Raw genomic sequence first — 27,344 nt, 5'->3', positions numbered from 1 at the left:
GTAAAGTTTGGAATGATTTGCTAAGAAGAAAAACAATGCCTTCTTTTCTCTGTTTTGCAGGTGTATCTGGAATACAAGCGGCAGCATCTTTCGGTCAGTGCATCAGCACTGAGAGTGTAGCATGGGCAGTATATCAGGATATGCCATCAGAGTCTAGTGGCTGGCAGGATTTGGACAGGAGGCTGAAGATGAGGAAAACTTTGATGAGGAGTGTTTGCACACAAATGAACTGGGTGGCTGTCTATTCCCACCAGTGATAATCTACACTAGTCCTGCCTGCTCTGGGAGTCTCTGCAGAGAGTGGCCAATAAAATCTACAAAAGGTCAGCCCACTTCTACTTCGGTAAGTGGGGAAAATGGCAGAATAAAAAAGCAATATATTGATATAGACCCCGCTGGTGCTGTCTGTCTGTGCTTTTTCTCTCAAAAAAGAATTTTCTTTGTTCTGTTTCAAATCAGTGTTTGGGCTTGTATGCTTAAAGAAGAATATGAATGAGCTTTGGAGGAAATAGTACATTAATGTGGTAGAGCTGGCCTTTGTTCTGTGCCTGTCACTATCGCCCTTCCTGTACAAGTTATGGCTTCTGTCATGAGAATCCAAATGGCTCCATAATTTCCTTTGGTCATAGAGGTCTATTGAAAGGTTGAGTGGACTTTTGTAATGGGTTCACTGAGCTTTATTGCAGCCTGGATGGGAGACAAATAATGCCATCATTTAACTTCTGGCCTTGCCCTGGGATCGAGATTAGGAACAGCTGGACACAATTGTCCAACACTTTCGATTTGGGGGCTGTAGACTATTGAGTTTTGTAGCTGAAATTCACTGAATACAACCAGGATAGAAATGATTATGTGAAATGTTTTTATTATTATTTTCTTTTTTGGTTAAAGCTGCTCATATTGAAAAAACAAGCGGTGTGATTTTGTAGTAGAGATAAGCCACACATTTAACTGTTTCAACATTTATTAATATTATAAAATAATACAAATATATATTTTAAAACATTTAGTAATATCAGAAGTCGTTCTGAATTTGTAATTTTTAACACAGAAAATTATGGCCAATCAAACTTATTTGTAGAAAACAATAATAGTAAATAAAAATAACAGCAACTGGTGACCGCTCACGGGGACCTGCGGGAACCTGGGGGTAGGACAGACGAGGCGAGAGAAAAGGAGATGGAAGGAGGAGCGACATAGACGAGAGAGGGGAGAGAGGAGAAAAAAAACAAAACAATACAATAATAGTGGGAAGTCGTGGCCTAATGGTTAGAGAGTCAGACTCCCAATTGAAGGGTTGTGAGTTCGAGTCTCGGGCCAGCAGGAATTGTGGGTGGGGGGAGTGCATGTACAGTTCTCTCTCCACCTTCAATACCACCACTTAGGTGCCCTTGAGCAAGGCACCGAACCCCCAACTGCTCCCTGGCCGCTGCAGCATAAATGGCTGCCCACTGCTCCGGGTGTGTGTTCACAGTGTGTGTGTGTTCACTGCTCTGTGTGTGTGCACTCCGGATGGGTTAAATCCAGAGCACGAATTCTGAGTATGGGTCACCATACTTGGCTGAATGACACGTCACTTTCACTTTCAAAAAAAAAAATTCCAGTTCCCAGATGCACTGCAGCTTGGCCCTCCACCAGCTGGGTGATCTCCTCCATTGTGGCACTGGACGGCGGACGGCACAACACTCCTCTGCCGCCTGGTGGACGGTGACGGCTCCTCCGGTTTTGGGCAGCCGGCAGTAGTCCCCCGTTCCCTGCTCCTCCGTATTCCTTCACGGAGGCAGCAGGCTCCGGCCCCCTGGCGAACGGCGCCGACTCCTCCGCTCCCTCCACATCGCGGGCGGCTGGCAACTCACTGTAATAATAAAATCTCCCTAATCATCGGGAAGAAGGAGGTGGGAACCAGCGGACAATCAAAATGAAACTTTAATTACAAAATAAACACAAAACAGCACATCAGCCCCTCACGGACGACTGATGCGCACAAATTAAAAGCAAACACAACTAAAAGCCCAGGCCTGGTCCTCTCTCGTCCTTCACTGTCGTTGCTCCAGTTTTATATCCTTCCATCTCCTCTGTGGGACTCGAGACCGGTGGGTCGAGCAGGTGTCGCTCATCTCCAATCACTCCACCGGCCTCGCTCCTCGTTCCCACGGCCCTCCACCCCGCCCCACTCGTCACAGTCATCTAAATGTAAAAATAGGGGAAATTATCATATACAAAAATAATCCATAAAATATCCATAGTCAGTTAAAACAACATAACTATTATTGTAACATGAACTTGCGCATCTCTAATCTTTTGGCATTCCCATTTATTTGGGCCATCAAACTATCCATCAAACCCTGACTGCTTGGTCAGAATTCCTAGATGTATTTTTGTGGGTGAGTGTCAGTCTACTCATATGGACCAAATTGGGTCTCCCGTGATCTACACGAGTAATGTCGCTGTGAGAGCCTAATGAATGGCTTCAGGAACACTTCTTGCTCTCAGCTATTCAGCCAGGTGTTCTCATTAGCACCTTCTCTTCTGTCGGTGAAGAGAAGAGAGATGTCAGGTTGGAATTCACCTTGCTATGTTTTTTTGACACACATTCTCCTAAATCCTTTAGAGACTTTACTCTTAATGTTTTGTTGAGTCATGTACGCTCTGACAGACTATTCATTTCACACTGAGTGCATTTACATGCACGATCATACACCAATTATGCCTAAGATTACAATAGTCTAAAATGCATTTTTTTCACTGATTTCTCTGCTTATAAACATTTGCATTTTTGTTTGTTATGTTTTTAAGAGTTGAGGTTACATGTTGCTAATGTGAAATTTTATATATTTCTTTCTCAGAATGCTGTAATTGGCTGAACAACGGGTGCTTATCAAACCTTTAATTCACTGACAGAGCCCTGTTGGATCTCTTATTGTCCAGGGCTACTAGTTTAATTTCTAATTATAAATGTGGATAACACAGAATATCATCCATCTGAGCAAGTTTTATATATTTGTATTTCAGATGTTGACTGTTTATCTGGAAAAAAACAGAAGGGTAGAAGGTTTACCAGATGGGGATTTCCTGGCTCTTGTTCTGTTGGCCATTGCACTAATGGGAAACTACATTATAGAAGATTCAGAGTGTAGATTAATGTTGGGGTAACTGGGTGAAAGCAGTGAATTAGAGGGAACAGCTCTCTGGAGATCGAAATCTGAAGAAAAATGTAAAGCTATCGGTCAAACTCCCACCCACGCCGAATCTTCATTATAATCCAATGGAATTGCTCACTGCAAAGTTAGGAACTGTGTCACTCTTGGCTGCCTACATCAGCCTACAGTAGTTAAATCTTTTTTTAATTGTAATGCTGAAATTAATGTGATCTAGTCCACATAGTATTTTGGCACAAATTAAGCTGAAGATGCCAACATACACTCTCTCAGTCTCATCATTTTAAAAAACATGTATTATTTAATGTACATTACATACGGTTTCCTTGTAAGAAGTATAAATGGTTTGCCCCATACTGCAGTGTGTTTTATATTGCAAACTATTGGCTGTTGAAAGACTAAAACATACAATATTCAAGAGCGATTCAGAAACCTTTCCCTATTTAACCTAATTCATGTTGTTCAGTCTAGTGTTGTGCCTCTTTAAAAGAATAGTTGCACCCATAAATTGTGATAACTTTCTGAAAATGTGCTCACACTCAGGTCATCCAAGATGTAGCGAGTTCGTTTCTTCTTCCTATCAATTAGCATCTTGTGAAGTGAAAAATTGTCTGTTTTGTAATAAAATAATCCATCAAGACATATTTAACTTCAAAATTGGTGCTTCCGGCAAGCACAGTTTATAAACTAACAAATTCCAAAAAAATTCTGAACCAATATGCAAATGTGTTGGTGGATTTAGATTTGAGAGAATAACAAGGCATGAACTTTTTCATTTGAGGCAGTGTTATTATGGGTTATGGCATTTTGACCAGAAGCAATGGTTTAAAGTTAAAATGCCTTAGTGGATTTGAGACATTAACTGATGAACTGGAGTCGTGCGGATTACTTGTGGATCATATTGGTTTTTTTTATCAGCTGTTTGGACTCTAATTATGATGACACCCATTCACTGCAGAAGATCTGTTGGTGAATAATAATGCAAATGATGTCATGATGATAAATAGATCATTAATATATTTCAGTATTTGATTTTGATAACATTTTTGTTAAGCTGGTCCAAGGTGGTCATAAGACCATGTTAGACCATTTTAGACCAGCAACAATTAGCTTCAAATTTCAGAAAGAAATATCAGTTGTCTAGTTAAATCGTTTGAGGTAGGGGAGATCAGTGAGTGTCGTTTTGTCATTGTTGTATTTTAGGTAACTCTTTAGTATAGGGACCAATTCTCACTATTAACTAGTTGCTCATTAGCATGCATATTATTAACATATTGTTAGTTTATTAGTGCTTATAAAGCAAATATTGTGCATGACCATATTCTACATCCCTAATCCTACCCAATACGTAAACTTAATGACTACCTTACTAACTATGAATAAGCAACAAATGAGGAGTTTAAGACAAAAGTCATAGTTAATGGTTTGCTAAAGTGTGACCCATTTATGTTATATTTTTACAGTAAATTTACACTTGTACTGCCACCCGTGGTGGTCAGGATCATCCTCCATAACTCTTTTCTAACTGCTTATACTGATGTTACACTTAACATATTGACTGCTACAGCTATAGACAATATATTAAGATCTCAGTTTTGGAATGAGAATATTTCAGAAATTATATTGTTAATAGCACAACCTGTTTCTTTGCATGAATAACACAGACAGAGCTGTGGCTAAATGTGCTTTAGCTTTTATTTTTAGACTCCTTATGTGTGGGCCTAATTCTATTGCCTGGAGTATTGCAGTGTGCTTTGTATCAAATCATGCAATTATAATGATTCTATATACTTATTTTATACACTACTTATGAGAATGACAGCACCCTGCAAGCATTTAGACTACAGCGCATGTGAAATTTGTTACAGATGTTTCAACAACATTCTTCAGATTGTCACATTTTGAAGAACTTCAAGAAGAGTTAAAGTAGCCTACATTTCCCCATAAGTAAATGCCAAATTTTATAGCATATATCAGTTATCAAAATCATCATTCAGTAGGGGTGCTCCGATCACGATCAGCCAATCGTTATGCGCATCTCGTCAGTAAAGACGGTTCTCTAATCAGCGGTTAATTCCATCAGGTGCGTGATTTCACATAGAGCAGCTGTTACTACACAGAGCCGTTGTTAATTGAGAAGATGCGCCAAAAAACGCTGAAAATGAAGTTGATTTGCGCATCTTCTCTATTAACAATGGCTCTGTGTAGTAACAGCTGCTCTATGTGAAATCACGCACCTGATGGAATTAACCGCTGATTAGAGAACCGGCTTTACTGACGAGATGCGCATTAACGATCGGCCGATCGTGATCGGAGCACCCCTATCATTCAGTATCATGAAATAATCTAACCTGTAGCAAGCAAATAAAGTTGGGTGAGTAGAGTTGAATTTTACACTTAGTATATTTTCAATCATTTGTAATTAACACCAATCTCCTGGTATGAGCTTTTTCTGTTTGCCCCCAGTTTATTTATACATTCTAAAAATGCATTAAAAAAGGCAGAATAATTCTATACAACAATACAAATACAACCAAAAGGTAAACTAAACAACCTGTAAATTTCACTGTTCAGAACTGTAATTTGCAAAAAATAATATAAGAAATAATAATAATAATAATAAAATCAATCAATAATGTTTTTAATTAATTTTGACAACAATAAACACAATAAGAAAAGTCAATAAAACATTTTAAACAGTAAATCGAACAGTCTTGTTTTGTCATTTCAACATAAACTGAAAGCCATTATAATAACTTGAATAAACCAAATTTCCCAGCATTTTTACAGTCTTTTACTGTTAAAATTACAATCATTTTTAGAGTGTGCTAACTAGTGCGTGACTGCAGTTAGAAACTGTTTCATTTGAAAACTGCTTTACAACATACTTGATGTTTGACCGTGTCTGCCGAACACTTTGACTAAAATATCCGCCTGAGGACTTTTAACAACAAATTTCAGTTGAGGAGAGCGAAAACCTGATTGTATATTGAAAGGAAACGTTGTTCCGCTTTCACTCCGAGGTCAGCCTAATTACGTTCAGTCATATTTCCAAAATGACTGGCTTGAGGGCTGGCAAAGATGAAGATGCCGTTGAGTCATGCTAATAGATCAGACGAACAGATCTCCCTCCGTGGTTTTATGTAGATCAGTGGGACTTGTTGCCATGGCAACAGCGGCAGATGGAGCATAGCTACACCTCAGCATCAGCGTGGATAGGAGAGAAAGCCTGGAGTCCCTGAAGAGGCAGCGTGGTAGGTGGTGTAACACTAGTTCCTGCAGTCGGCCCCCCTTCGTCCTCTCAGACACCCACTCTTAAGACTTACCAGTCTCTATGTCCATACCTCTTGTGAGTAAGGTCTCATGATCACTCTTCTGCTGTTGAATGACACATTATTCTGATATTTGCATTTAAATTCAGGTCAAAAGAGATTCATAAATAAAGGAAATTCAGTCAGGAAATGTAAAGCTTACATTAACACATTTGCACTGTAACTCAGTGTAATCTCTATTTGTTGCAAGCATGTATTTTCTTATCATGGTAATGGAGGGCCGTGCAATGCAATCGCAGTAGGGTAATAAAAACAATCTTAGGGCCATGCAATCAAATCTTCTGTGGACAACTCAAGCTTTTAAAATGGCTTAGATAAAAGAAAATGTGTTTTCAACATGGCATAATTCTCATATCTATGGTTAGATGAGATTTGTATGGTTCAATCCTGTTCTCCTTCATAATGTTTCCATGACATTCCACTTGGATTGTCTCCATGACATCCCACAATGTTTCCATGGCACCATGAATACCTAAACCTGTCTGCCAGGTTCAGATATGTAAACCAGATTCAGTTCATACATAAATAATTATAAAGTGCACAAGATTAAAACATGCAATGTACTTCACCACTTCAATGTACAAGGGGTTAATTTTGTTTTTACTTCTGTCTTTCTCTCTCTCTTGAAATTTGCCATTTCCATCACTCTTTCTGATGCAATGCTTCAAAATGTGCATAAAAAAAGGGTGATGGAAACTGTTTTAGAAACGTTATGCTTTCATGATTTTTTTCTCTTTTAAATATATTTTATGTGATTTATATTCCATTGTTTTACCATTTAGACCCAGACTTTCCTTCTTAAAATATGAAAATACTTCACAAAATGCTAACATTTTTAAAGCCAGTTTAATAATCAAAAATTAATTGGTGACCTTTTCTCCTCACAAATCTAACTTTTCTAATCTAACTCGACTGTTTTTGTTTACCTCGAAGAAATTATTATTATTATTATCATTTAAAGCTAATTTTATTAACATCTCACAGAACATCTCACAACTATGATTTTTTTTCTTAGAATTAGCAGTTAAAATATAAATTCAAAATTTTGAGAATTATACAAAAATAAACTTTTATAATTTATTTTATAAAAAAAAAAAAAAAATGTATCCTGTGGCGGCAACAAGCTTCCATACAAAAAGTGCTCACCTTTTAAAAGTCACTAAAATCATAATTTTGGTCACAGCAAAAGTTTCTCAGTGTTTGATTGTCTCTTCTTCTGCATGATTATGTGAGAGTTAATTGAGAGTTTTTTCATCATCAGCAGCACTCCTGGCTGAGGTTTCACACTTCCCTCTCTCTTGCTGAGGCTGGCACAATCTCAGGTCTGCTGGTGAGGCCTGTGGCTCGCTTGTCGTCAGACCTTCATTATACCAGCATGGCAGCACATATCCAGTCTGTCACAACCAGATACTTATCTGAGTGGATATAACATCAAGTTGAGGATGTCAGGACCTGAACAGTGTTGCTTTCAGTTTATGTTTAGATGAGATAATGCATAGTTAAAAATAATTGCTTTTCATTTAGTCAACTGGCATCTCTGGAGGTTTTTACATTTTACAGAAAGAAGGATCAGCTGAATATAAATACATTCAAAGCTCGTTCATTTTTCTTATTCAAACTTATGAATTTGACAGATTTTATCAACAAAGGACCATCCCTCTGTAGTGGAAAGATAAAGCTCTCATGACAGTCCATGTTCTATTGAGAGCTGATCCAAAGAAATATCTTAAATGATTTATTGCATCGTGGTGCAACGCGGCAATAGTCTTTGTAAAGCTCTGGGTCTCTGTTGCAGAGAAAAATATGTTTGCTCATCATAACACTAAGCTTATTACTATTTCATGACACCAAATGTGTCAACACGTGGCTTGTGACGTATGAATGCATGTACAAAAGTCTGTAAAAACAGGGCTTAATGTGCGAGGTTTATATGAAGGAATTTTTCGTATCGATTTTTCACAAGTGTTTACAATTACATGTGTCAGGAACTTTCCAGTGCTGATTTTTTCCAGGCTTGTAATGTTTTTGCCTTCTGAAAAGTTGCAAATGTCTGATTAATGGCAGATGTCATGCAAACATATTTTTGAGCTTTATTAATTTTTAATGCAACACAATTTTAATAAATTGCCGTTTTGTCACAAGAAGTGTTTGTCTTAAATGCAGTGGTAGAACTTTGGATGACTTTTAGGAGTTAAAAAACTTTTATCTTATATATTTAATCTATTAAAATTGGTGTTTCATTTAGCTTTAAAATATATTTTTAGCAAATATGCCTTGTAAAATTTATTATTTTTATAAATACTGAATAATTTATTTAAAGAAATACAGTCTTTATGTAAAGTAAAGCTAATGCATGCAAAATAAGTGCTGCTTATGCTGTTTAACCTGATAACTGTCACTCACGTTTTTGAAGATAGACTTGAATGTGCATGATACAAACCTAATTTTTTATATTTCATGACTGAAAACATTTTGTAACATGATTTTGATGTGACATTTACATGGTAATGCAATGTCTGATTTTAAAATGGGTTTTGAAGGATGAATTTTGAGATTTTATGTTTTCAAGTGATATATAACTTCTGATGATTTCTAAAATGTGATAGAGGAAAAGGCAACGAGGAAGTCTTTTTTTTTAACAAAGGTCAAAGCTCCTTTTGTAATGTAGATTTCTGAGGGTGCACTCTTGTCATAAATTAATCTATTACTTTTCCTATGATGCTATGTGCCACAATTCTGCACAAGTGAGAATAATTTATTTGTTCACAATTTGTTATAAAACACTAATTCATTCATGAATCAAACTCCACTTGTGTGCAGCCTGTTCAAACCATAGAAGCGTATTATTGTAGACTATCTATCTCAAAAGCTTTAAAACAGCTTTAAAAAGAATTCAAATAATGCTAAAAACATGATTTTATATACCATCACTCATTATTACTTTATCCTTGTGCTTGTTAAAAAATACAGTCTACAGAATTTTTTTTCTATTCTGTTAAATTTTCCTTCATTTTGATATCATTATCCGTGTCCTTCAAAAGGCTTCTGGTGCATCCTTAACTCTCATCCAAACAAATCAGATCAGATGTTTAGTTTGACAGGCAGTGGGTTTGGATGGCTAATCCTGTTGCCTGACTGGAATGAATTCTGCCTAATAAGTAATAATTAAACAATAACAAAGGAGAAGCGAGGACAGTGACTTGGAGCACCCCAGAGACAATTCTTGGAATACTTTAAGCATAGATTTGCCAAAAAGAATTGCCCTTCCAGGCAGACAAGTGATTAACCAGTCTGCCTCAGACAGCTGAGATTAGCAAAGATATGTGGTGTGAACAAACCATTTGTTTGCATTCAAATCCATTTTGCCCCATGTAGTTGTCCAATTAAATTCAGTAAAGGTGAATTACATCGCTGTGTAACTCTTGCTTTGGGCCTCAGGATTCCATGTTATATTCATGCCATCTGTTACACAAGCTGATCTGACACAAATATGCATCTGTTCAACTAGTTTGTTAACATTATCCTAGAAACTAGCCCCACCTGAAGGGACAAATCACAATGTTAGCTTCAAAGTGCATCCGTGTGTTGTGTTATATAGGGATGTCATTAAAAAAAGAAAATAAATAAGAGAAAATAGGCCAGATTGATGATAACGATATGACAGATGATGATACTCTGCTGGTAAAGAGTTATATTTTACAGTTAATGAGACAAATACCCGCTCTATCTGATGAGGCAAGTAATCCAAGAGCACAACAATTTGTGTTTTTTTTTTTTTTTTTTTTTTTTTTTACAAAACTAGAATTTTTTATTTTGTCCTGATATACATACACTGGGGTCAGAAATTCTGAATAATTCACATTTTTTATGTTTTTGAATTTTGTGCTTACCAAGGCCACATTTATTTGATCAAACATACTGTAAAAAGTAATATTGTGATTGTGAAATATTATTACAGTTTAAGATCATTGTTTTCCATTTAAGTATATATTTTTAAATAGAATTTATTCCTGTGGTGCCAAAGCTCCAGTCTTCAGTGTCACATGATCCTTCAGAAATGCTGATTTGGTGCTTTACCGTTCTTATTATCATTATTATCTGTGTTGAAAACAGTTGAAGCGTCCAGTTCAGCAGTGTAAATATTTTTGCGGAAGCCATGATACACATATTTCTGTCCATCTGTCACGTTTGATCAGTTTAATGCATCCTTTTCTTGGGCACTAAAAAAGCATGTTTGTAAAGTAATAGTTGCTGAAATTCACAGTTACCATTACAAGAATAAATCACAGTTATTTTAAAATGCAATAATATTTAACAGTCTTACTATTGTGTGTTTTTTAAAATAAATGGCATATACAAATATGCAACACTGAATGTCTACTGTAATTCACCCGTTTTTGGTCAGTAGGTGCCTTTGTCTTTGTGGAAAATGTGCTTAGCTGCCAAATGTTGCCATCCTTTTTGTCATTGTTTTGCTCTCTTTGAAGGATCTGGACCTAGTTCCTAATCCTGTTGTCCTACACTTCCTCTTCAGGCACTTTAACCATCTCCTCAGCTCTCACCCAGAAAGAATGGAGAGAAGGAGGTTGCTATGGCAACAGAGAGCCCACAGGGAAGCTAAGTACAAATAGTGTTGCAGGGATGAGATTCCTGCTTCAGATGAGACGCAGAATTGTGCTTCAGAAGCTTTATATAGACAGTACAAATATGATCTTTTTTTATTAAATAAGATATATAGCGTCTCCTGTTTGGCCGTTGGTGTATGATACCATGCTGTCATCAAGCCGAACGTCTATTTGGGAAAATCTGAGTCTGCACATTTACACCTGCATATAGGAGAAATTGGCATGTCAATGTATTCTCAGGTGTTGGCAAAAGGATCTACAAACCGCATTCCAAAAAAGTTGGGACACTGTACAAATTGTGAGCAAAAAAGGAATGGAATAATTTACAAATCTCATAAATGTATATTTAATTCACAATAGAATTCAGATACCATATCAAATGGTGAAAGTGATACATTTTGAAATGTCATGCCAAATATTGGCTCATTTTGGATTTCATGAGAGCTACACATTCCAAAAAAGTTGGGACAGGTAGCAATAAGAGGCCATAAAAGTTAAATGTACATCATATAAGGAACAGCTGTAGGACCAATTTGCAACTTTTAGGTCAATGGGCAACATGATTGGGTATAAAAAGAGCCTCTCAGAGTGGCAGTGTCTCTCAGAAGTCAAGATGGGCAGAGGATCACCAATTCCCCCAATGCTACGGCGAAAAATGGGGAGCTGTTTCAGAAAGGAGTTTCTCAGAGAAAAATTGCAAAAAAATTTGTTATCATCATCTACAGTGCATAATATCATCCAAAGATTCAGAGAATCTGGAACAATCTCTGTGCGTAAGGGTCAAGGCTGGAAAACCATACTGGATGTCTGTGATCTTCAGGCCCTTAGACGGCTCTGCATCACACGTAGGAAAGCTACTGTAATGGAAATCACAACATGACCTCAGGAATACTTCCAGAAAACATTGTCGGTGAACACAATCCACCGTACCATTCGCTGTTGCCGGCTAAAACTCTACAGGTCAAAAAAGAAGCCATATCTAACCATGATCCAGAAGCGCAGGTGTTTTCTCTGGGCCAAGGCTCATTTAAAATGGACTGTGGCAAAGTGGAAAACTGTTCTGTGTTCAGACGAATCAAAATTTGAAGTTCTTTTTGGAAAACTGGGACGCCATGTCATCTGGTCTAAAGAGGACAAGGACAACCCAAGTTTTTATCAGCACTCAGTTCAGAAGCCTTCATCTCTGATGGTATGGGGTTGCATGAGTCCGTGTGGCATGGGCAGCTTACGCATCTGGAAAGGCACCATCAATGCTGAAAGGTATATCCAAGTTCTAGAACAACATATGCTACCATCCAGACGTCGTCTCTTTCAGGGAAGACCTTGCATTTTCCAACTTGACAATTACAGACGAAATACTGCATCAATTAAAACATCATGGCTGCGTAGAAGGATCCGAGTACTGAAATGGCCAGCCTGCAGTCCAGATCTTTCACCCATAGAAAACATTTGGTGCATCATGAAGAGGAAGATGCGACAAAGAAGACCTAAGACAGTTGAGCAACTAGAAGCCTGTATTAGACAAGAATGGGACAACATTCCTATTCCTAAACTTGAGCAACTTGTCTCCTCAGTCCCTAGACGTTTGCAGACTAAAAAGAAGAGGGGATGCCACACGGTGGTAAACATGGCCTTGTCCCAACTTTTTTGAGATGTGTTGATGCCATGAAAATTTAAATCAACTTATTTTTATATAAACATTTGATATTTCATCCATTTTGTATTCTGAATAAAGTATTAAAATTTGAAACTTCCAAATTATTGCATTCTGTTTTTATTCACAATTTGTACAGTGACCCAACTTTTTTGGAATTGGAATTTTGTATTTTAGGGTACGTAGACGCACCTTTCATCATTAGATGTATACATTTCTGCCACACAAATGTGGAATTCTGTCCTGATTTTGTGGAAAAAAATATTGCTTTCAGTCAGAAAAAGATTTTCCTTATGCAGTTATTAGCATCAATGCCCGGCTATCTAGATAGTATGCTAGCACTTCTTCCTTAGCAAAACAAAACGGCAGTCAAAAACATTTTCTTTGCAAAAATAAAACCGTATTTCTAAGGCAGATAATTAGGAATGCACGCTTGGCAAAGACAGCAGATCAGGCAAAATGACAAGAGCAAAAGTACAGTTCTCTTCCTAAAGCCGAAATAAAGCATTGCACCTCGAGCAGAACAACATTGCCTCATGGGCAGAAATACATGACTCTACTGGTGTCTGGTGTAGATACAGTACATACCAGTGGACAATTCATTACTAATTTCTAATAACCCAAGGGCCCCACATGTATTTTATTGTCCTGAATAAAGGTAAAAGTCTAGTAGAAAGTTAACATGGTTTGGCCAGAAAGTTTAAGCTTTTGGTAACTCTTTAGTATTGGGTGCAATTCTCCCTATTTACTGCCTATTATTAATACATTGGCTGTTTATTAGTACTTATAAATCAAATAGTGTCCTATATGACCATATTCCACATCCCTAAACCCATATCCAATACCTAAACTTAACAACTATCTTATTAACTTTTAATAGGAGAAAATTAAGAATTTATTTAGGCAAAAGTCATAGTTAATGGTTTGTTAATAGCGAGAAATGGACCATAAAATAAAGTGTGTTCAAGCTTTATGTGAATAAGAAACTCTACATTGACCTTGATTTCTGTTTCCTTTAAACATTTCTGTCATAATTTATATAATTTATTTTTTTTATTTCCTCTGGCCAAAAAAATGGCCAAAAGTATTGGACACACAAGGACCAATGGAATTTGGTGTCATCAGGCTGAGGAATAAGCATAGAAAGCATGAAGAGAGTAAACATTTTGGAAAATAAATAAAGAATCATTTTAGTTTCACACTTGGTGCTGAGTGCATTTTTCCCACCTTTATTTTTTGTATGTATTTATTGTTATGTATTATGATGTTATGTGACAGCAAGGAAAGGTGAAATTGAGTTGTTATGGCTGTAATGTCTCTCCACAAGCAATATGTTTTATCTGATATTTTCAGAAGGAAATGGTGGACAATGAAGACTGCTATTATGAAGTAGCAGTAAAGAGCCTCGGGGGGCCTTTATTTTTGAACAAAAGTTTGTTCACCTTAGTGAGTTGAAGAGTGAAGTAGTGTCCAGACACAGTTGCAGGTCCAGAAAGTACTGTAAAAGATATAGTGTGTGTGTATGTGTGTGTGTGTGTTTGCAGGGAGAGAGGAAATCCATGAGAAATACTGAATAATGAAAAAAGAGTGACTAGAAGTTTGGTTACAAAGCTTCATTTAAGGCACTGTCAAAAGCACCACAAAAGTATCCAGAATTAAAAAATTTTACCATTATTTACACATCAACCCCAATAACACGGTATTTTACCACATTAAATCTACCACTGGACATCCTATTATAGTCTTTCCAATATAATTTGAAACAATACTGAAACACAGAAGTATAATAAATAATTATTCTCAAGCATTGTCCTGAGAACACAGAAATATATATATATATATATATATATATATATATATATATATATATATATATATATATATATATATATATTATATAATATATAGGGTACATTGAATGTATAGTGTGGATTATTTACTTGTTCCCTCAACAGAAAGAACAAAAATAGGTTCAACTTCTCCCTGTATGTCCCAATTGCACTAGGTAATCATCTTAATAAACACAAAATACTTTATTATGCGAAGAGCAGGAGGCTGCCGCTGAGCGTTTGAATGGAAAGTGAAGAGCGTAGTGCTAATAGCCATGTTGGGATTAATTATGATCAAATCCTTCAGAATCAATATGTCATCATGGGTCTGAATTCTTTTAATCGCTACTCTAAAAGAAGTTCTCTTTCTTTTTCACGGCCGACAATAATCAGCTTGCTCATAATTGAAGATCACTTGAAATTATTGGATAGGTATGCTGAGCAGGATAACAAATAGTTTTGATAAAAGTATGCAGCGCTGCTTTGCTCGTTTTAATGAGTCTTCATGGAAATATTGTACATCATCAATATCACTAAAAGATACATTTAGTGTTTCATAGGGAATTCCTAATATAAGCGATTTTGTTTATTTTAAATGGTTTGATCAATTTAATACTGGCAAAAATCACTTTCTTGTTCAATTTTACAACCATTATAGCATTTCTCAACCTTGGAAGTTAGTGGTTTTGTATATAATTTTCAGGAGCCTTGATTCTGGTTTGATGAATTGAAAGTAACACAGTAAATGAAATAATATGAATTTGAAATGATATAAGAAAATTATTATTCCCACTCCTGGTGGATAAATTGATGCATTTATATTTCATGGATTTTATTGTGTTAGACTAAACTAGCATATTTGGTGTCATTTTATTGATATGTTCTGGTCTACTGGATTCAAAGAAATGTAGGTTAGGGAAAATAAGTTGAAAGGATAAAAAGAGACAAAACTCTTGGTGTGTAATATGTTTCAGTAGCAGGTACATTTCACTGTCACTTCAGAGTGTTCACTTCAGTTAACTGATTTGACAGCCTTTGAAACTGAGAAGACTCTGCTAGCAGCGTGTTGTGATGCTTTAAAACGCATAAAGCTTCTTGCTGAGGTGCTATGCCAAGATCCTGATCTAAGCACTAAAGGGCACCAGTAGATAGAGACAGGCTTTGAAGTTCTTTAATGAAGTAGTCACTACTTGAGTATCCTTGTGGGAATTTTTATGAAACCAAAAAAAAAAAGGAATGCTAATGAGCCCAGTGTTGCTGCAGTGGTTGTCAGCATTGTACAACTTAAGCCTGGCTTACACAGACATATAAAGTTATTCACGTATGAGCATTAGAAAGGCGTATGTTAGGGGCTTGATTTACATGTTGATGCTTAGTTTAGAAGCTACAACACTTTAAAATTGTCTTTTTATTTAGAAGCTACATTTTCAAAAGGTGAGTGAGGTGAGGTGCTTTGGCACAAACGTTCTGGACAATGGCAGTGGGAATGGGGTATAATGATGAGGCCCTGAAGGACCTATTCAACGACTGCCTGGATGACCCTTTGACTGGGTGGGAGATGAAGGGGCTGGAGATACTGGACTTTTGGGGGTTCACCAGTTACCTACAGCATCGATCTCGGTGGGATGACTCAGCCACACCTGTCTCTCTCGGTGGGATGGCCGACTCTAGACCGGGGTCTACAGACAGTAGGACCGCCAGCCCAGCACCACTGCACAATATGGCCGCCAACCCAGCGCCACAGCACAAGGTGGTCACCAACCCACCGCCGTGGCACAAGATGGCCGCCAGCCCAGCCCCACCACGCAAGATGGCCGTCAGCCCAGCACCACAGCACAAGGTGGCCGCCGGTCCAGCGCCACTGCCCAAGATGGCCGCCGGCTCAGCGCCACTGCCCAAAATGGCCACCGGCCCAGCGCCACTGTCCAAGATGGCCCCCGGCCCAGCGCCACAGCACAAGGTGGCCACCAGCCCAGCGCCACTGCCCAAGATGGCTGCAAGCCCAGCGCCACTGCCCTAGATGGCCGCCAGCCCAGTGCCACTGCCTGAGATGACTGCCGGTCCAGCGCCACTGCCCAGGATGGCCGCCGGTCCAGAGTCATGGCACAAGATGGCCGCTTGTCCAGCGCCTCTACAAGGGATGACAGTCACAGTTGACCCTCCAGAGTCGAGTCAGGTTCCAGTTGACCCTCCAGAGTCAAGTCATATTCCTGTTGACCCTCCAGGGTCGAGTCTGGTTCCCGTTGGCCCTCCAGAGTTGAGTCATGTTCCTGTTGACCCTCCAGAGTCGAGTCAGGTTCCCGTTGACCCTCCAGAGTCAGGTCAAGTCACCGTTGACACTCCAGAGTCAGGTCAAGTCACCGTTGACACTCCAGAGTCAGGTCAAGTCACCGTTGATACTCGAGAGTCAGGTCAAGTCACCGTTGACACTCATGAGTTAACACTACCACAGTTAGACCTCTGGAGTCAAGTCAAGTCACTGGTGATCTTCAAGGACAGAGTCAAGTCACCAGTGTTCTTTATGGGCAAATTCAAGTCACCATTGATCTTCATGTGCAAAGGCAAGTCACCAGTGATCTTCGTGGACAAAGTCAAGTCACCAATCATCTTCATGGGAAAAGTCAAGTCACCAATGATCTTCATGGGCAAAGTCAAGTCACCAGCGTTCTTCATGGGCAGGGTCAAGTCACCAACTATCTTCATGGGCAAAGGCAAGTCATCATTGATTTTCATGAGCAAATGCAAGTCACCATTGATCTTCATGAGCAGAGTCAGGTCACCAATGATCTTCATTAGCAGAGTCAGGTCACCAATGATCTTCATTAGCAGAGTCAGGTCACCAATGATCCTCATGAGCAGAGTCAAGTCACCAATGATCTTCATGAGCAGAGTCAAGTCACCATGTATCTTCATGAATCCAGTCTAAACTCTGCGGAACTACGAGAGCTTCACCACATCTCTGCTGAACTACCAAAGCCTCTCCACATCTCTGCTGAACTACCAGAGCCTCTCCACGTCTCAGCCGAACTCTCTGAGCGCTCGACTGATCCTGTCGTGGCCACTGAGGCCACCCTTAACATGTTCATGTTCTCTGTTTCAGACTTGCCTATCCAGACTTGCTCTCATGTATTATCGATCCCACTGTAGTGGTCTTCGGTGCCGCCCTGGTGGGCTCCTGTCTCGACCGCACGGCTGTGGTGGTCTTCTGCGCCGCCCTGGTGGGCTCCTGTCTTGACCGCACGGCTGTGGTGGTCTTCTGCGCCGCCCTGGTGGGCTTCTGTCTTGACCGCACGGTTGTGGTGGTCTTCTGCGCCACCCTGGTGGGCTTCGGTCTCGACCGCACGGTTGTGGTGGTCTTCTGCGCCGCTTTGGTGGGCTTCTGTTTCGACCGCACGGATGTGGTGGTCTTCTGCGCCGCCCTGGTGGGCTTCTGTCTTGTGGGCACTTCCTGTCTCTGTTACTCTCTATTACCTGGCCCTCCATCCCTCCCCCTGGTCCTCCACCGGTCCACCTCACTCCTGGTCTCCTTGTTTTTGTTTTTTGCACTTCTTGTCTCCGTTTCCCCATTTTACCTGGCCGTCCGTCCCTCCCCCTGGTCCGCCGCCTCTCCACCTCCCTCCTGGTCTCTGTGTTCCTAAGTCTCCTCTTGGGTTCGGGTGGACCATCTGGTAGCTGCTCCGTGGAGGAGGGGGTAATGTCACGCTGTCTGGTCTCTGTTTCCCTGAGTCTCCACTAGTGGTCTCACTTTCCCATAGGCACCTCACCGTAGGCACTACAATTCCCACATAGCCTTGTCCCTTCATCACAGTAATTGCACTCCTGTTAATTGCACTCTTTTTCTGTTTGTCTTGATGGAGTCCTTACTTTCTGTCACCTGGTTTCCTAGTGTTCGTAGTTTCGAGTTCCTGTTCCTGATGCTGTTTGTTTGTTTGTTTGTTTGTTTCTGTTTGGACTGATGTTTGGTTATGACCCCAGCTTGTTCTGACTCTGATTTTGGATTTCCCAATAAATCTAACACTGCACTTGGATCTCTCGTCTCTTTTGTTCCCGTACCTGACAGATAAATGACCAAATATTTTCACACATATAAGTACAGTACCAATGAAAGGGAAGCCTCTGCCTTCACAACTTCTCCCCTCATAGTCCACCCAGACCCAGAACTCCCCTTCGTAGTGGAAGTGGATGCCTGTACCACTGGAGTGGGAGCAGTTCTCTCCCAGCGGCAGGGCTCTCCTCCTCGACTCCATCCTTGCGCCACCTTCTCACAGATGCTCAGCCCGGCGGAGAGGAACTACGACATTGGGAACCGTGAACTGCTGGCCATCAAATTAGCATTGGAAGAGTGGCGACACTGGATAGAGGGCACGGCTAGATCATAAAAACCTACAATAACTTAGAGAAGCTAAATGCCTAAATCCCCACCAAGCTAGATGGGCACTCTTCTTCCCAAGGTTCAACTTCACGATCTCTTATAGACCCGGTCCTCGTAATATCAAGGCCAATGCCCTGACCCAACTCCATGCGTCCAAAGACGGTACGGATGAGCCTGAAAACATAATCTCGATTCAACTCATTTGTAGCCCTGACCACTCATACCTCCTTAGGCACTGGCCACCCTGGGACTGACGGAAGTCTCTCACTGCTAAAAGACCCCTTCTGGTGGCCCAACATAGCTGGAGATGTCAGAAGATTTGTCAGGGGGTGTATCGAGTGCACCACTTCCAAGAGTCCCCGTCCTGTACCAGCTGGCAAAGTGCATCCACTACCCTTCCACAACCATCCCTGATCACGTTTAGGAGTGGATTTCATTACTGATCTGCCGCCCTCTGACTGTAACACCAGTATCCTGGTAATAGTTAATAGATTCTCTACATTCTGCCATCTCATTCACTTACACGGTTTACCCACAGCCTTGCAGACAGCAGAACTCTTCTTTAAGTGGATGTTCCGATAGTTTGGCCTCATCGAGTATATCATGGCGGATCGTGGACCCCAGTTTATTTCCCGAGTATGGAAGGCCTTTGGAAGACTGCGCGTGCCCTGCCGGAAACTCAGTCCAAGATTCGTAGGCCCCTTCACCATTCTGAAATAGATCAATCATGTCACTTACAAACTCCAACTTCCTCCACATTACAGAATTCATCCCACGTTCCATGTGTCACTGCTTAAACCTCTTCACCCTCCTGTATCCACAGAGCCCGACTGGACAGAGGAACCCCCTCTCCCATTGCTTCTGGAGGAAGGATCCATCTACAAGATCAAGGAGATTCTGGAATCCTGGCAGCATGGTGGCAGACTGGAGTATTTAGTCAACTGGGAAGGATATGGCCCAAAAGAGCGCTCCTGGGTTCCTAGAGATGATATTCTTGATCCCACACTCCTAGAGGAATTCCACACAGCACATCCAAATTGTCCAGCTCCTCGGGGCAGAGGGAGACCACCATGTCGTTGGGCTGTCCCGCCCTCAGGAGCAGGCCCTGGAGGTGGGGGTACTGTCACAAGTCGAATAGGCTCACCATTCAGTCAATCACAACGCACCACCTCACCCGAGTACTAATCAGCAGCACCTGATCACGATTACCTCATCAGCTCACTACCACATAAGCACACACCTCAGTCACTTCCATTGTCCGATCTCACAACTACTACTATACTATACTATACTACTATATACATAAAAAATATTCTTATTGCCCTCACCTAGTTGTTAATAAAAGAAGTCAGATTACACATTTATATTTTATTTTCATAATAAGCATTTTGCACGTGTTAATGAAATTGCTGCCCATCCTGTCATGATGTTGTAAATGCCCCTTTAAAAAACTCTCTGACTCAGTGAAATCTCCTCCACATTTTGCCTTTCTTCGGTGGAGGTTAAAACATCTCGTGCAAGTGCACTAAGTATCTACACTTTTTTCATCATATTGTGTTTCTAGTTGCATGTTGCCAAGCTTAACAAATCCACACCGTCATAGTAAAATATTAATTTACATAAAAGTTTTTCAGCAATTCAAAATATATATTTTAAGCATTACACATTCAGCTTCAACAATGAACCACTTTGCTGACTGAAGGTGGAGCATGTTGATCAAATGCTATCTTTAATAAAAAATATCCACCGTCACCAAGCCATCCATGACAGGGAGATCATGTGCATTTAATATTACATATAAAAAAAAAAACATTAATCTCATAGCATTATTTATGCAATTCTAAGTGCAGTGTATACAGTCTGTGGAAATGAAAATTATATATGAAGAGTTTGGTTCCAAAACGCAATAAACAGCATTTTTTTTTAAATATTGAGTTTCTGCCCAAATCAGTATTGTATCTAGTCGGTATTGAAAAGTAATTTTTTTATTTTACACAAAATTCAATATTTGCAGAGTTATTAGGTCATGTTTTCTCCCTTTTTTTCCAAACCGCAACAAACGCCAGTCTCTCTTTTTTGCAGAATGCATTAAATCCGCTCTACCAATCACAATGCACTATTCCACGCACTCTACACAGTAATGACATCACTTTGAATACACCCGGCATCCTAGTTTTACTCATGTACTTTGTACTTTGTTATCAACAAACAAGGGCTGCATTATAAATCGCATTTGATTGTCATGCGCATCTCGTCAGTAAAGCTGGTTCTGTTTTTAATAGTTTCGGTTAATCTCCATCACGTGCTTAAAGATGGAAATTATTCAGATGCATTTAATACACAGAGCTGTGGATCACTGACAAGCTACGCTCTATTGCGTTCATTAGGTGTATCGCATTTGATTATGAATGCGATATTGCGTAGCTTGTCAGTGTTAGTGTTTTTATTAATGCCATTTATAATTTTTGCTACTACAGCACATAGCACTAATCAACTAAATGAATGTAACATGGCAAAGATGAATGCACTTTTGGAAGTTGAATGAAAGGGAAATTTATGTTAATGTGATATTGTTGTTCATGTTCTTGTTCATGATGAAATGTAATTTTTTTTTTGCTGTAATTCATTTATAGCACTAACAAGATGACCCATTGAATTCATTTTCGAAGCGATTGATGAATGTATTTTTAGTCCAGTGCCTGTATATAAGATTGATTTTGACCAAGTTCAGAGGCTGTCATTTTTGGATCAACTTACTTTCAATGTAAAAAATAACTTTCATATTGATTCAGTGGATTTATTTCATTACAAACAAACAAACAAAACTATCATGGATTTATTGCATTTTGAGGAAAAAAAAAAGTATCATGGATTTATTGCATTTTTTGGGGAAAAAAATACATTTTATAGGAAATCTTTGAAAATTAAAACCTGAACCTAAAAAAAACTAAACCTGATTTGAATTCTTAATAGTATTATATCCTAAAGATGTTATGTGAAAGTTTGAAACAGAAAATAGAGGTTTTCATCTTTCCACTTTCTTTGTAAAGAAAACAAATTTTTACTCAAATTACTTTATTGCATTTTGGAACTATACTTTTCACGTATATATTGATTTCATTTTATTTGAAACAGCATAGTATCTTACTATTCTAATAATTTTTTTTTATTTAAATGTAAGAATTTGACCAAATATCATGCATACATCTAATAAGGTGAGAAAAAATAGCCTTATAAATATAAAAATGCCCTTTTAAATCAGTTTACAGTTTACAACTGCAGTGTAACACATATTTCTGAAATCATTCTTTGTTTACTTAAAGGTTTCTTGTTGTTCCTGTTGTTTATCTGATGTCCTCTCCACCCATTAATGCATTTGTCCACCCTGTCATGCCAAGGCCCACCCTGTCATTTTCATCTTTTATGAAAATAAACAAATTATTTAAAGAAGTTAGCAAAACCTTTTGTGTGATTTCTTTATATAGACATAAGGGCAAGTTAGTATTTATCGATAGTTTAAGCAGATATCTTTGTTGTTTTGTTTTATTTAGAAAAGAAAGTGCAACTTTTTTATAGGGATACAAATATCTTGCAGTAATTTAAATTTTCAAAAGACTTTTCCCACTTAGTAAAATGTATTGTTGAGAAAGGGACAAAATATCTTTATGAAAATCTACATTTTATAATTACTATGTAATGAAAATGTTTATTAGCATTTCTAACTGCCTACAGTCTCCTTAATACAACAAATATGAAGTTTTAAAAGAAAACCTCATATTTTTATTTTGGAAATTTGTGACGTCTCAAAGGCACTTAGGGTTTGGGTTCGTGATAATAGTGATATTTACAGCAATATATTATCTCAAGGTTGTCTAGTTGCCAGGTCTTGTATGAAACGCATACTCACACAATCGATACATCAGAAATTTCAACCCCTTTATACATGTCAATTTAACTTAAATGTATATGCATGACCTGGTGTTTTATTCATATCTGAAATGAGGAGATGTAAACATTACGGAGCACTAAATACTCTCATGCAGTGTTTGTTTCATTCATACTCGGTTTATATGGTTTATGTCTGTTTTTCAAGTAATTTCCAGGTATTAAATAATGTATCAGAATGATGCAGTGCTAACAGACATAGCATTTATTAGGATATCCATTACATTTTCAACATACAATACGTGAATCCATACCTGGCAACATTTTGGCACCAGATCGTGGCAGAGTATGAATAAAAAACAGACCTCTGAAATTCAATTTTCTATAAAGTAAACGTAACTATGAAAATGGGAAGAATAAAGTGTTGAAATTGATGTTGTACTGTAATTGATTGGGTGTTAGGTGTCCTCTAGGTACCCGAATTTTCCCTTCTAATTTCTCTTCTCACATTTTCCGCTCATTTCTCTTATTTTATCTCTTCATGTGTTTATAGATAGTGCTGTGCCTGTGCCATTATTAGACTGCTCTACTACTTTATTGCTCTCTAGTGTAGTATTGTCGAATCATTGATCTCAGCTTTGCACAGCCCTAAACATCACATAAAAAAAACAATGGGTTGGTTGTTTTACAAGTTGGAAGATATGTGGTTTCGGTGGACTGGAAAGGTAATAGTCCTCAAGAAAATTTTTGATTTATTCTTGGTTTTACCAGTTAATAACTGAAGTTGGTTAGATTCAAACTCTAATCATCACAATGATTGGGGTTGTGAATATGTTTTGGATTAACAGATGTTATTGGTGATCTAATGTTATTGATGCTCTGTTATTGGTGCCTAATTATTAATTAAGACAATTGCAAAATGTAGATCCCCCTGTACCACAGATAAAACAAGGGAGAAGGTCATAAAAATGTTCAGCTACAAATACAGTAATAGCAGGATACCTTTATGTCAAACATACAATAAGCTGAACAGTAGCATAAGAATAAATACAAGTATAATAAATACAGTACAGATGAAAAAACAATACTGTCTGTGGGTCAGATACAGTGCAAGTTAGAAATACATCAACAGATTTGTATCCTAAAGGTGAATTCAGTGTAACATAAAAAAGAAAGAAGGGATTTAGGTATCTGAATTAGGGACTGGGTGTCTGTCAGTTTTATTAAGGGGGTCAGCTCATCGCAGGTCCACAAATCATAGCATTTTTTCATGATTTTAATTCTTAGTGTATGGTCATAAATACACTGATCTGATTAAGATACAAGGTCATTGGCTTTATAAACAAATTCACTCACATCTGTACATGTTCAAACTAAGTTAATGCTGAGTGAGATCACAAACATTAAAGTCACCATGAAATGAAAATTCTTATTTTGTCATGGAATACTGCAGTCTTTCTTCTAAAATATTCTTCCATCGAGAGCTCTCCCCTCACAGCAATAAAAAACCAACAACAATGATACACTGATCCAACGAATTCACAAAGTCAACAAAAATAAACGGACAAATCAATGGAAAAAATAAAACAAAAATCGTGTTCAGAAAGCCGTTTCACTTTGGTATGTCACGATACGGAAGACAATCACAACTTCCATTTCAGGATGGCTTTAAAATGGCCTACATCTTGAAATTTGCCAGTCTGTGAACATACTGTTAAGGAGAATTGACAAGTTGAGTAAATTACAGTCCAAAATTTAGAAATTGCATATTGCTATGAGAACGTGTAAGCAGTTTTTTTTTTTTGGATGAAAATGATCTTTGAAAGTTCTCTCTGAAATAACTAATGAGATATCACACCAATCCTGAGTAAAACAAAGAGTGGTCAGGTAATATCCTTTGCTTAGCAAAACACAAGACTTTTGAGGCACTTTTTCATTTTGCACATTCACATCATGCAGTCCATAGCATATATGAAGCTAGAAGCTGAGTCACTTAAACATGAAGCTTCCTCTGCTTGTAAGATAAAAAAAATATTATGGTGATCGCCAAAGTGGTCAGGTTTTATATCCAAAGTCTTGCTGAAGTCCATAACAACTATATACTCTTAAAAATAAAGGTTTCTTTTCACTGGCATCAGTGAACAGGGCCTACCTGGGGGGAGAATGGAGGGGAACATCATCATCATCAACAACTGCGAAAAATGAAACAGAATTCAGTGCTTATATACTCCAGCTGCCAAGCAGTGATTGGCCAGAACTGTTAGTATGAATGAATGGCATGGCATTAGAGTCTTCATGACAGAACTTTTACTGAAGCTTTCACATCCATGGAACCTTTTAATTCCATAAAAATTATTTTGATTTTTTAAATGTTCTTCTTAAAAAAAATTATTTTAAGAAATGTTTACTGAAATGTTCTTTGGGAAACCAAAACTGGTTCTTCTGGCAGTGATCCTCTGGCTCGCATGATCCACTTTCCTGCAGAGTTTAGCTCTTATCACTAAACACACCTGCATTGGCTAATTAGTGTCTTCAGAATCATTAGAAAATCACTGGTAGGTGTGTTTGATTAGGGTTAGAGCTAAACTCTGCAGGAAAGTGGATCTCGCTAGCCAGATCTGAGGATCACTGTTCTATGGCATCGCTGTCAAAACCCCTTTTGGAACCTTTTTAAGAGTGTAGCATCACTTGCACTTTGATTTTAAAAATGACAGTGTATGCGCATTGTCAAACTGCTTATTCAGTCTGTTAGATATTTTGGATTATTTAGTTATCATTACAAAGTTTTGCAATGGTAGTAAGAGACACATTCCTCCATCTTAAAAAAAAAAAAAGAAAAAAAGAAAAAAAAACAATGAACAGATGGGTGGATAGTGTCGTTTGCGAGTACCGGAGTCACGTCATACCGGTTTGCCTCTCTCTCTCTCTCTCTCTCTCTCTCAGACCACTCCTCTCTCCTCTCTCCTCTCCTCCGATCCCCCCCACTGATGATCCTGCTCTCCGGTACCGGGGACAGAGTCTCGCGCTGCGCTCGTGCGACCCTAAGGAACTGGATCCGGTTTTTTATTTTTATTTTTTACCGCGCTGGATTGTAATCCATTAAACAAAAATAAGGGACGAGATGGACAGAATACAAGAAGAACCGCGTGGGCCGTAGTTACAGACTCTATCCCGTCACGACATGTCACTTGTCATGACAGAGACGTCTATGGGCTTCTTTGAAAATGCGTAACGAGAGAACCAGATACGATTTAATCGTTGGCAATGAACTTGACTTTCCATTCCTCCACATTAACAGGAGGACATGGCTCAATGCACAGATTCCTAAAAGCTTTGGAACATAATTCCTTTTCTGCACGATCTCAGTAAGACATCAGTAGAGCAGTTTGTGAGTGCACAGCGCATAATGCCCGTTCAGTGCTGCATTGATGTAAGGGAAACGCTGGAGCGGAGGACAAACCGAACCGTCGTGTGATGTGACTCGTGTCTCTGGGATTAGTAGCCTACCAAACAATCTGTAGAAATAGTCTAATGGACAATTACTCAACGCTTCAGTGTAAGTAACCTTACCAAGTCTTTTTAATTCTAATAGGCTATTGAAATGGTGGTGTATCCGGTAGACGATCTAATGTCTGGTAGTATTCAGATGCATGAAATCAAGCACTAAGGTCTAAAGGCCCCCGTATAAATCTGCTGCTTTTTATTGATTATTAATGCAACACAATTAAGCAACACAATTCGTTTTTCTGTGCTGATTATTATGGGGTATGTCCCTAAATACCCTTTTTAAAATTTATTAATAAAATATGTCGAATTAAAAATATATAAAAATTAATTAGAGGATCCTTAGTCCAGTAGGGGCTAGAATACTGTACTTTAGAGATAACAAGATGCCTTTCTGAGGAACCAGTTATAAAATCATCATTTCATGTTCATGTTATATCTCATAAATTGCATAACAAACTTCCTTTTTTAACAAATCTGTTTGCACACTATTTTGCCGATTTTGTCAAATTTAGTATTTTGTCATTGAATGCAAAGACTTCAGAACAATGTTGCGGTGCAGAGCGACAAACAGGTGTTTAAGAAAGTGCTGTGGTGATGGCTGTTGGTATTTAGCATTTTGAAAACTGCCTCTTACTCTGCCCTTTTAATTTAATGCACTCTTACTGTATAAACCCTTTAAAATGTTTTGCAGATTCACTGCAGCTTTATTTGAACAGGTTAAGTCTTGTAAATATGATACCAAGTAGCATCTTATCACTGTAACCTGGTATTTAGTCAAGTGATTTAGAGCTTGACATTTAGTCAAGGGATTTTTCAGCCTTTACATTTCTTTATTCCAGAAAACTGTTGTGAAAAAGTGATGCCACATCCCAGAATTGCACAATCAACTGCATTACTCTGCTTCACATAGACACTGCGTTAAATCATCGTGTGACCTCATTAAACACCTCTGGGTGAGACTTACTGTGAATACCTTGCAGGG

At 38.5% G+C, this 27,344-nt stretch overlaps 1 protein-coding gene across 13 annotated transcripts in view; it reads left to right on the top strand.

Annotated features, from left to right (window-relative positions):
• The window catches only part of lrrc7 (leucine rich repeat containing 7), a 106,915-nt gene that overhangs the window by 17,800 nt on the left and 61,771 nt on the right, over nucleotides 1–27,344 (top strand). For 11 of the 13 annotated variants that reach the window (XM_026264644.1, XM_026264710.1, XM_026264703.1 and 8 more), the window contains exon 1: nucleotides 25,844–26,411. In XM_026264644.1, coding sequence (XP_026120429.1) covers nucleotides 26,387–26,411 — 25 coding nt within the window. In that variant the 5' untranslated portion in view covers nucleotides 25,844–26,386. Of the gene's footprint in view, nucleotides 1–60; nucleotides 344–25,843; nucleotides 26,412–27,344 lie in introns of those variants that run through there. The other 2 variants (XM_026264652.1, XM_026264658.1) reach the window with 1 other exon arrangement.

The sequence above is a fragment of the Carassius auratus genome, chromosome 6, assembly GCF_003368295.1.
Source record: "Carassius auratus strain Wakin chromosome 6, ASM336829v1, whole genome shotgun sequence".
In the NCBI taxonomy this organism is placed as follows: Eukaryota; Metazoa; Chordata; class Actinopteri; order Cypriniformes; family Cyprinidae; genus Carassius; species Carassius auratus.
The sequence above is the reverse complement of the archived record's forward strand: the minus strand, read 5'-3'. Positions and strand labels throughout refer to the sequence as shown.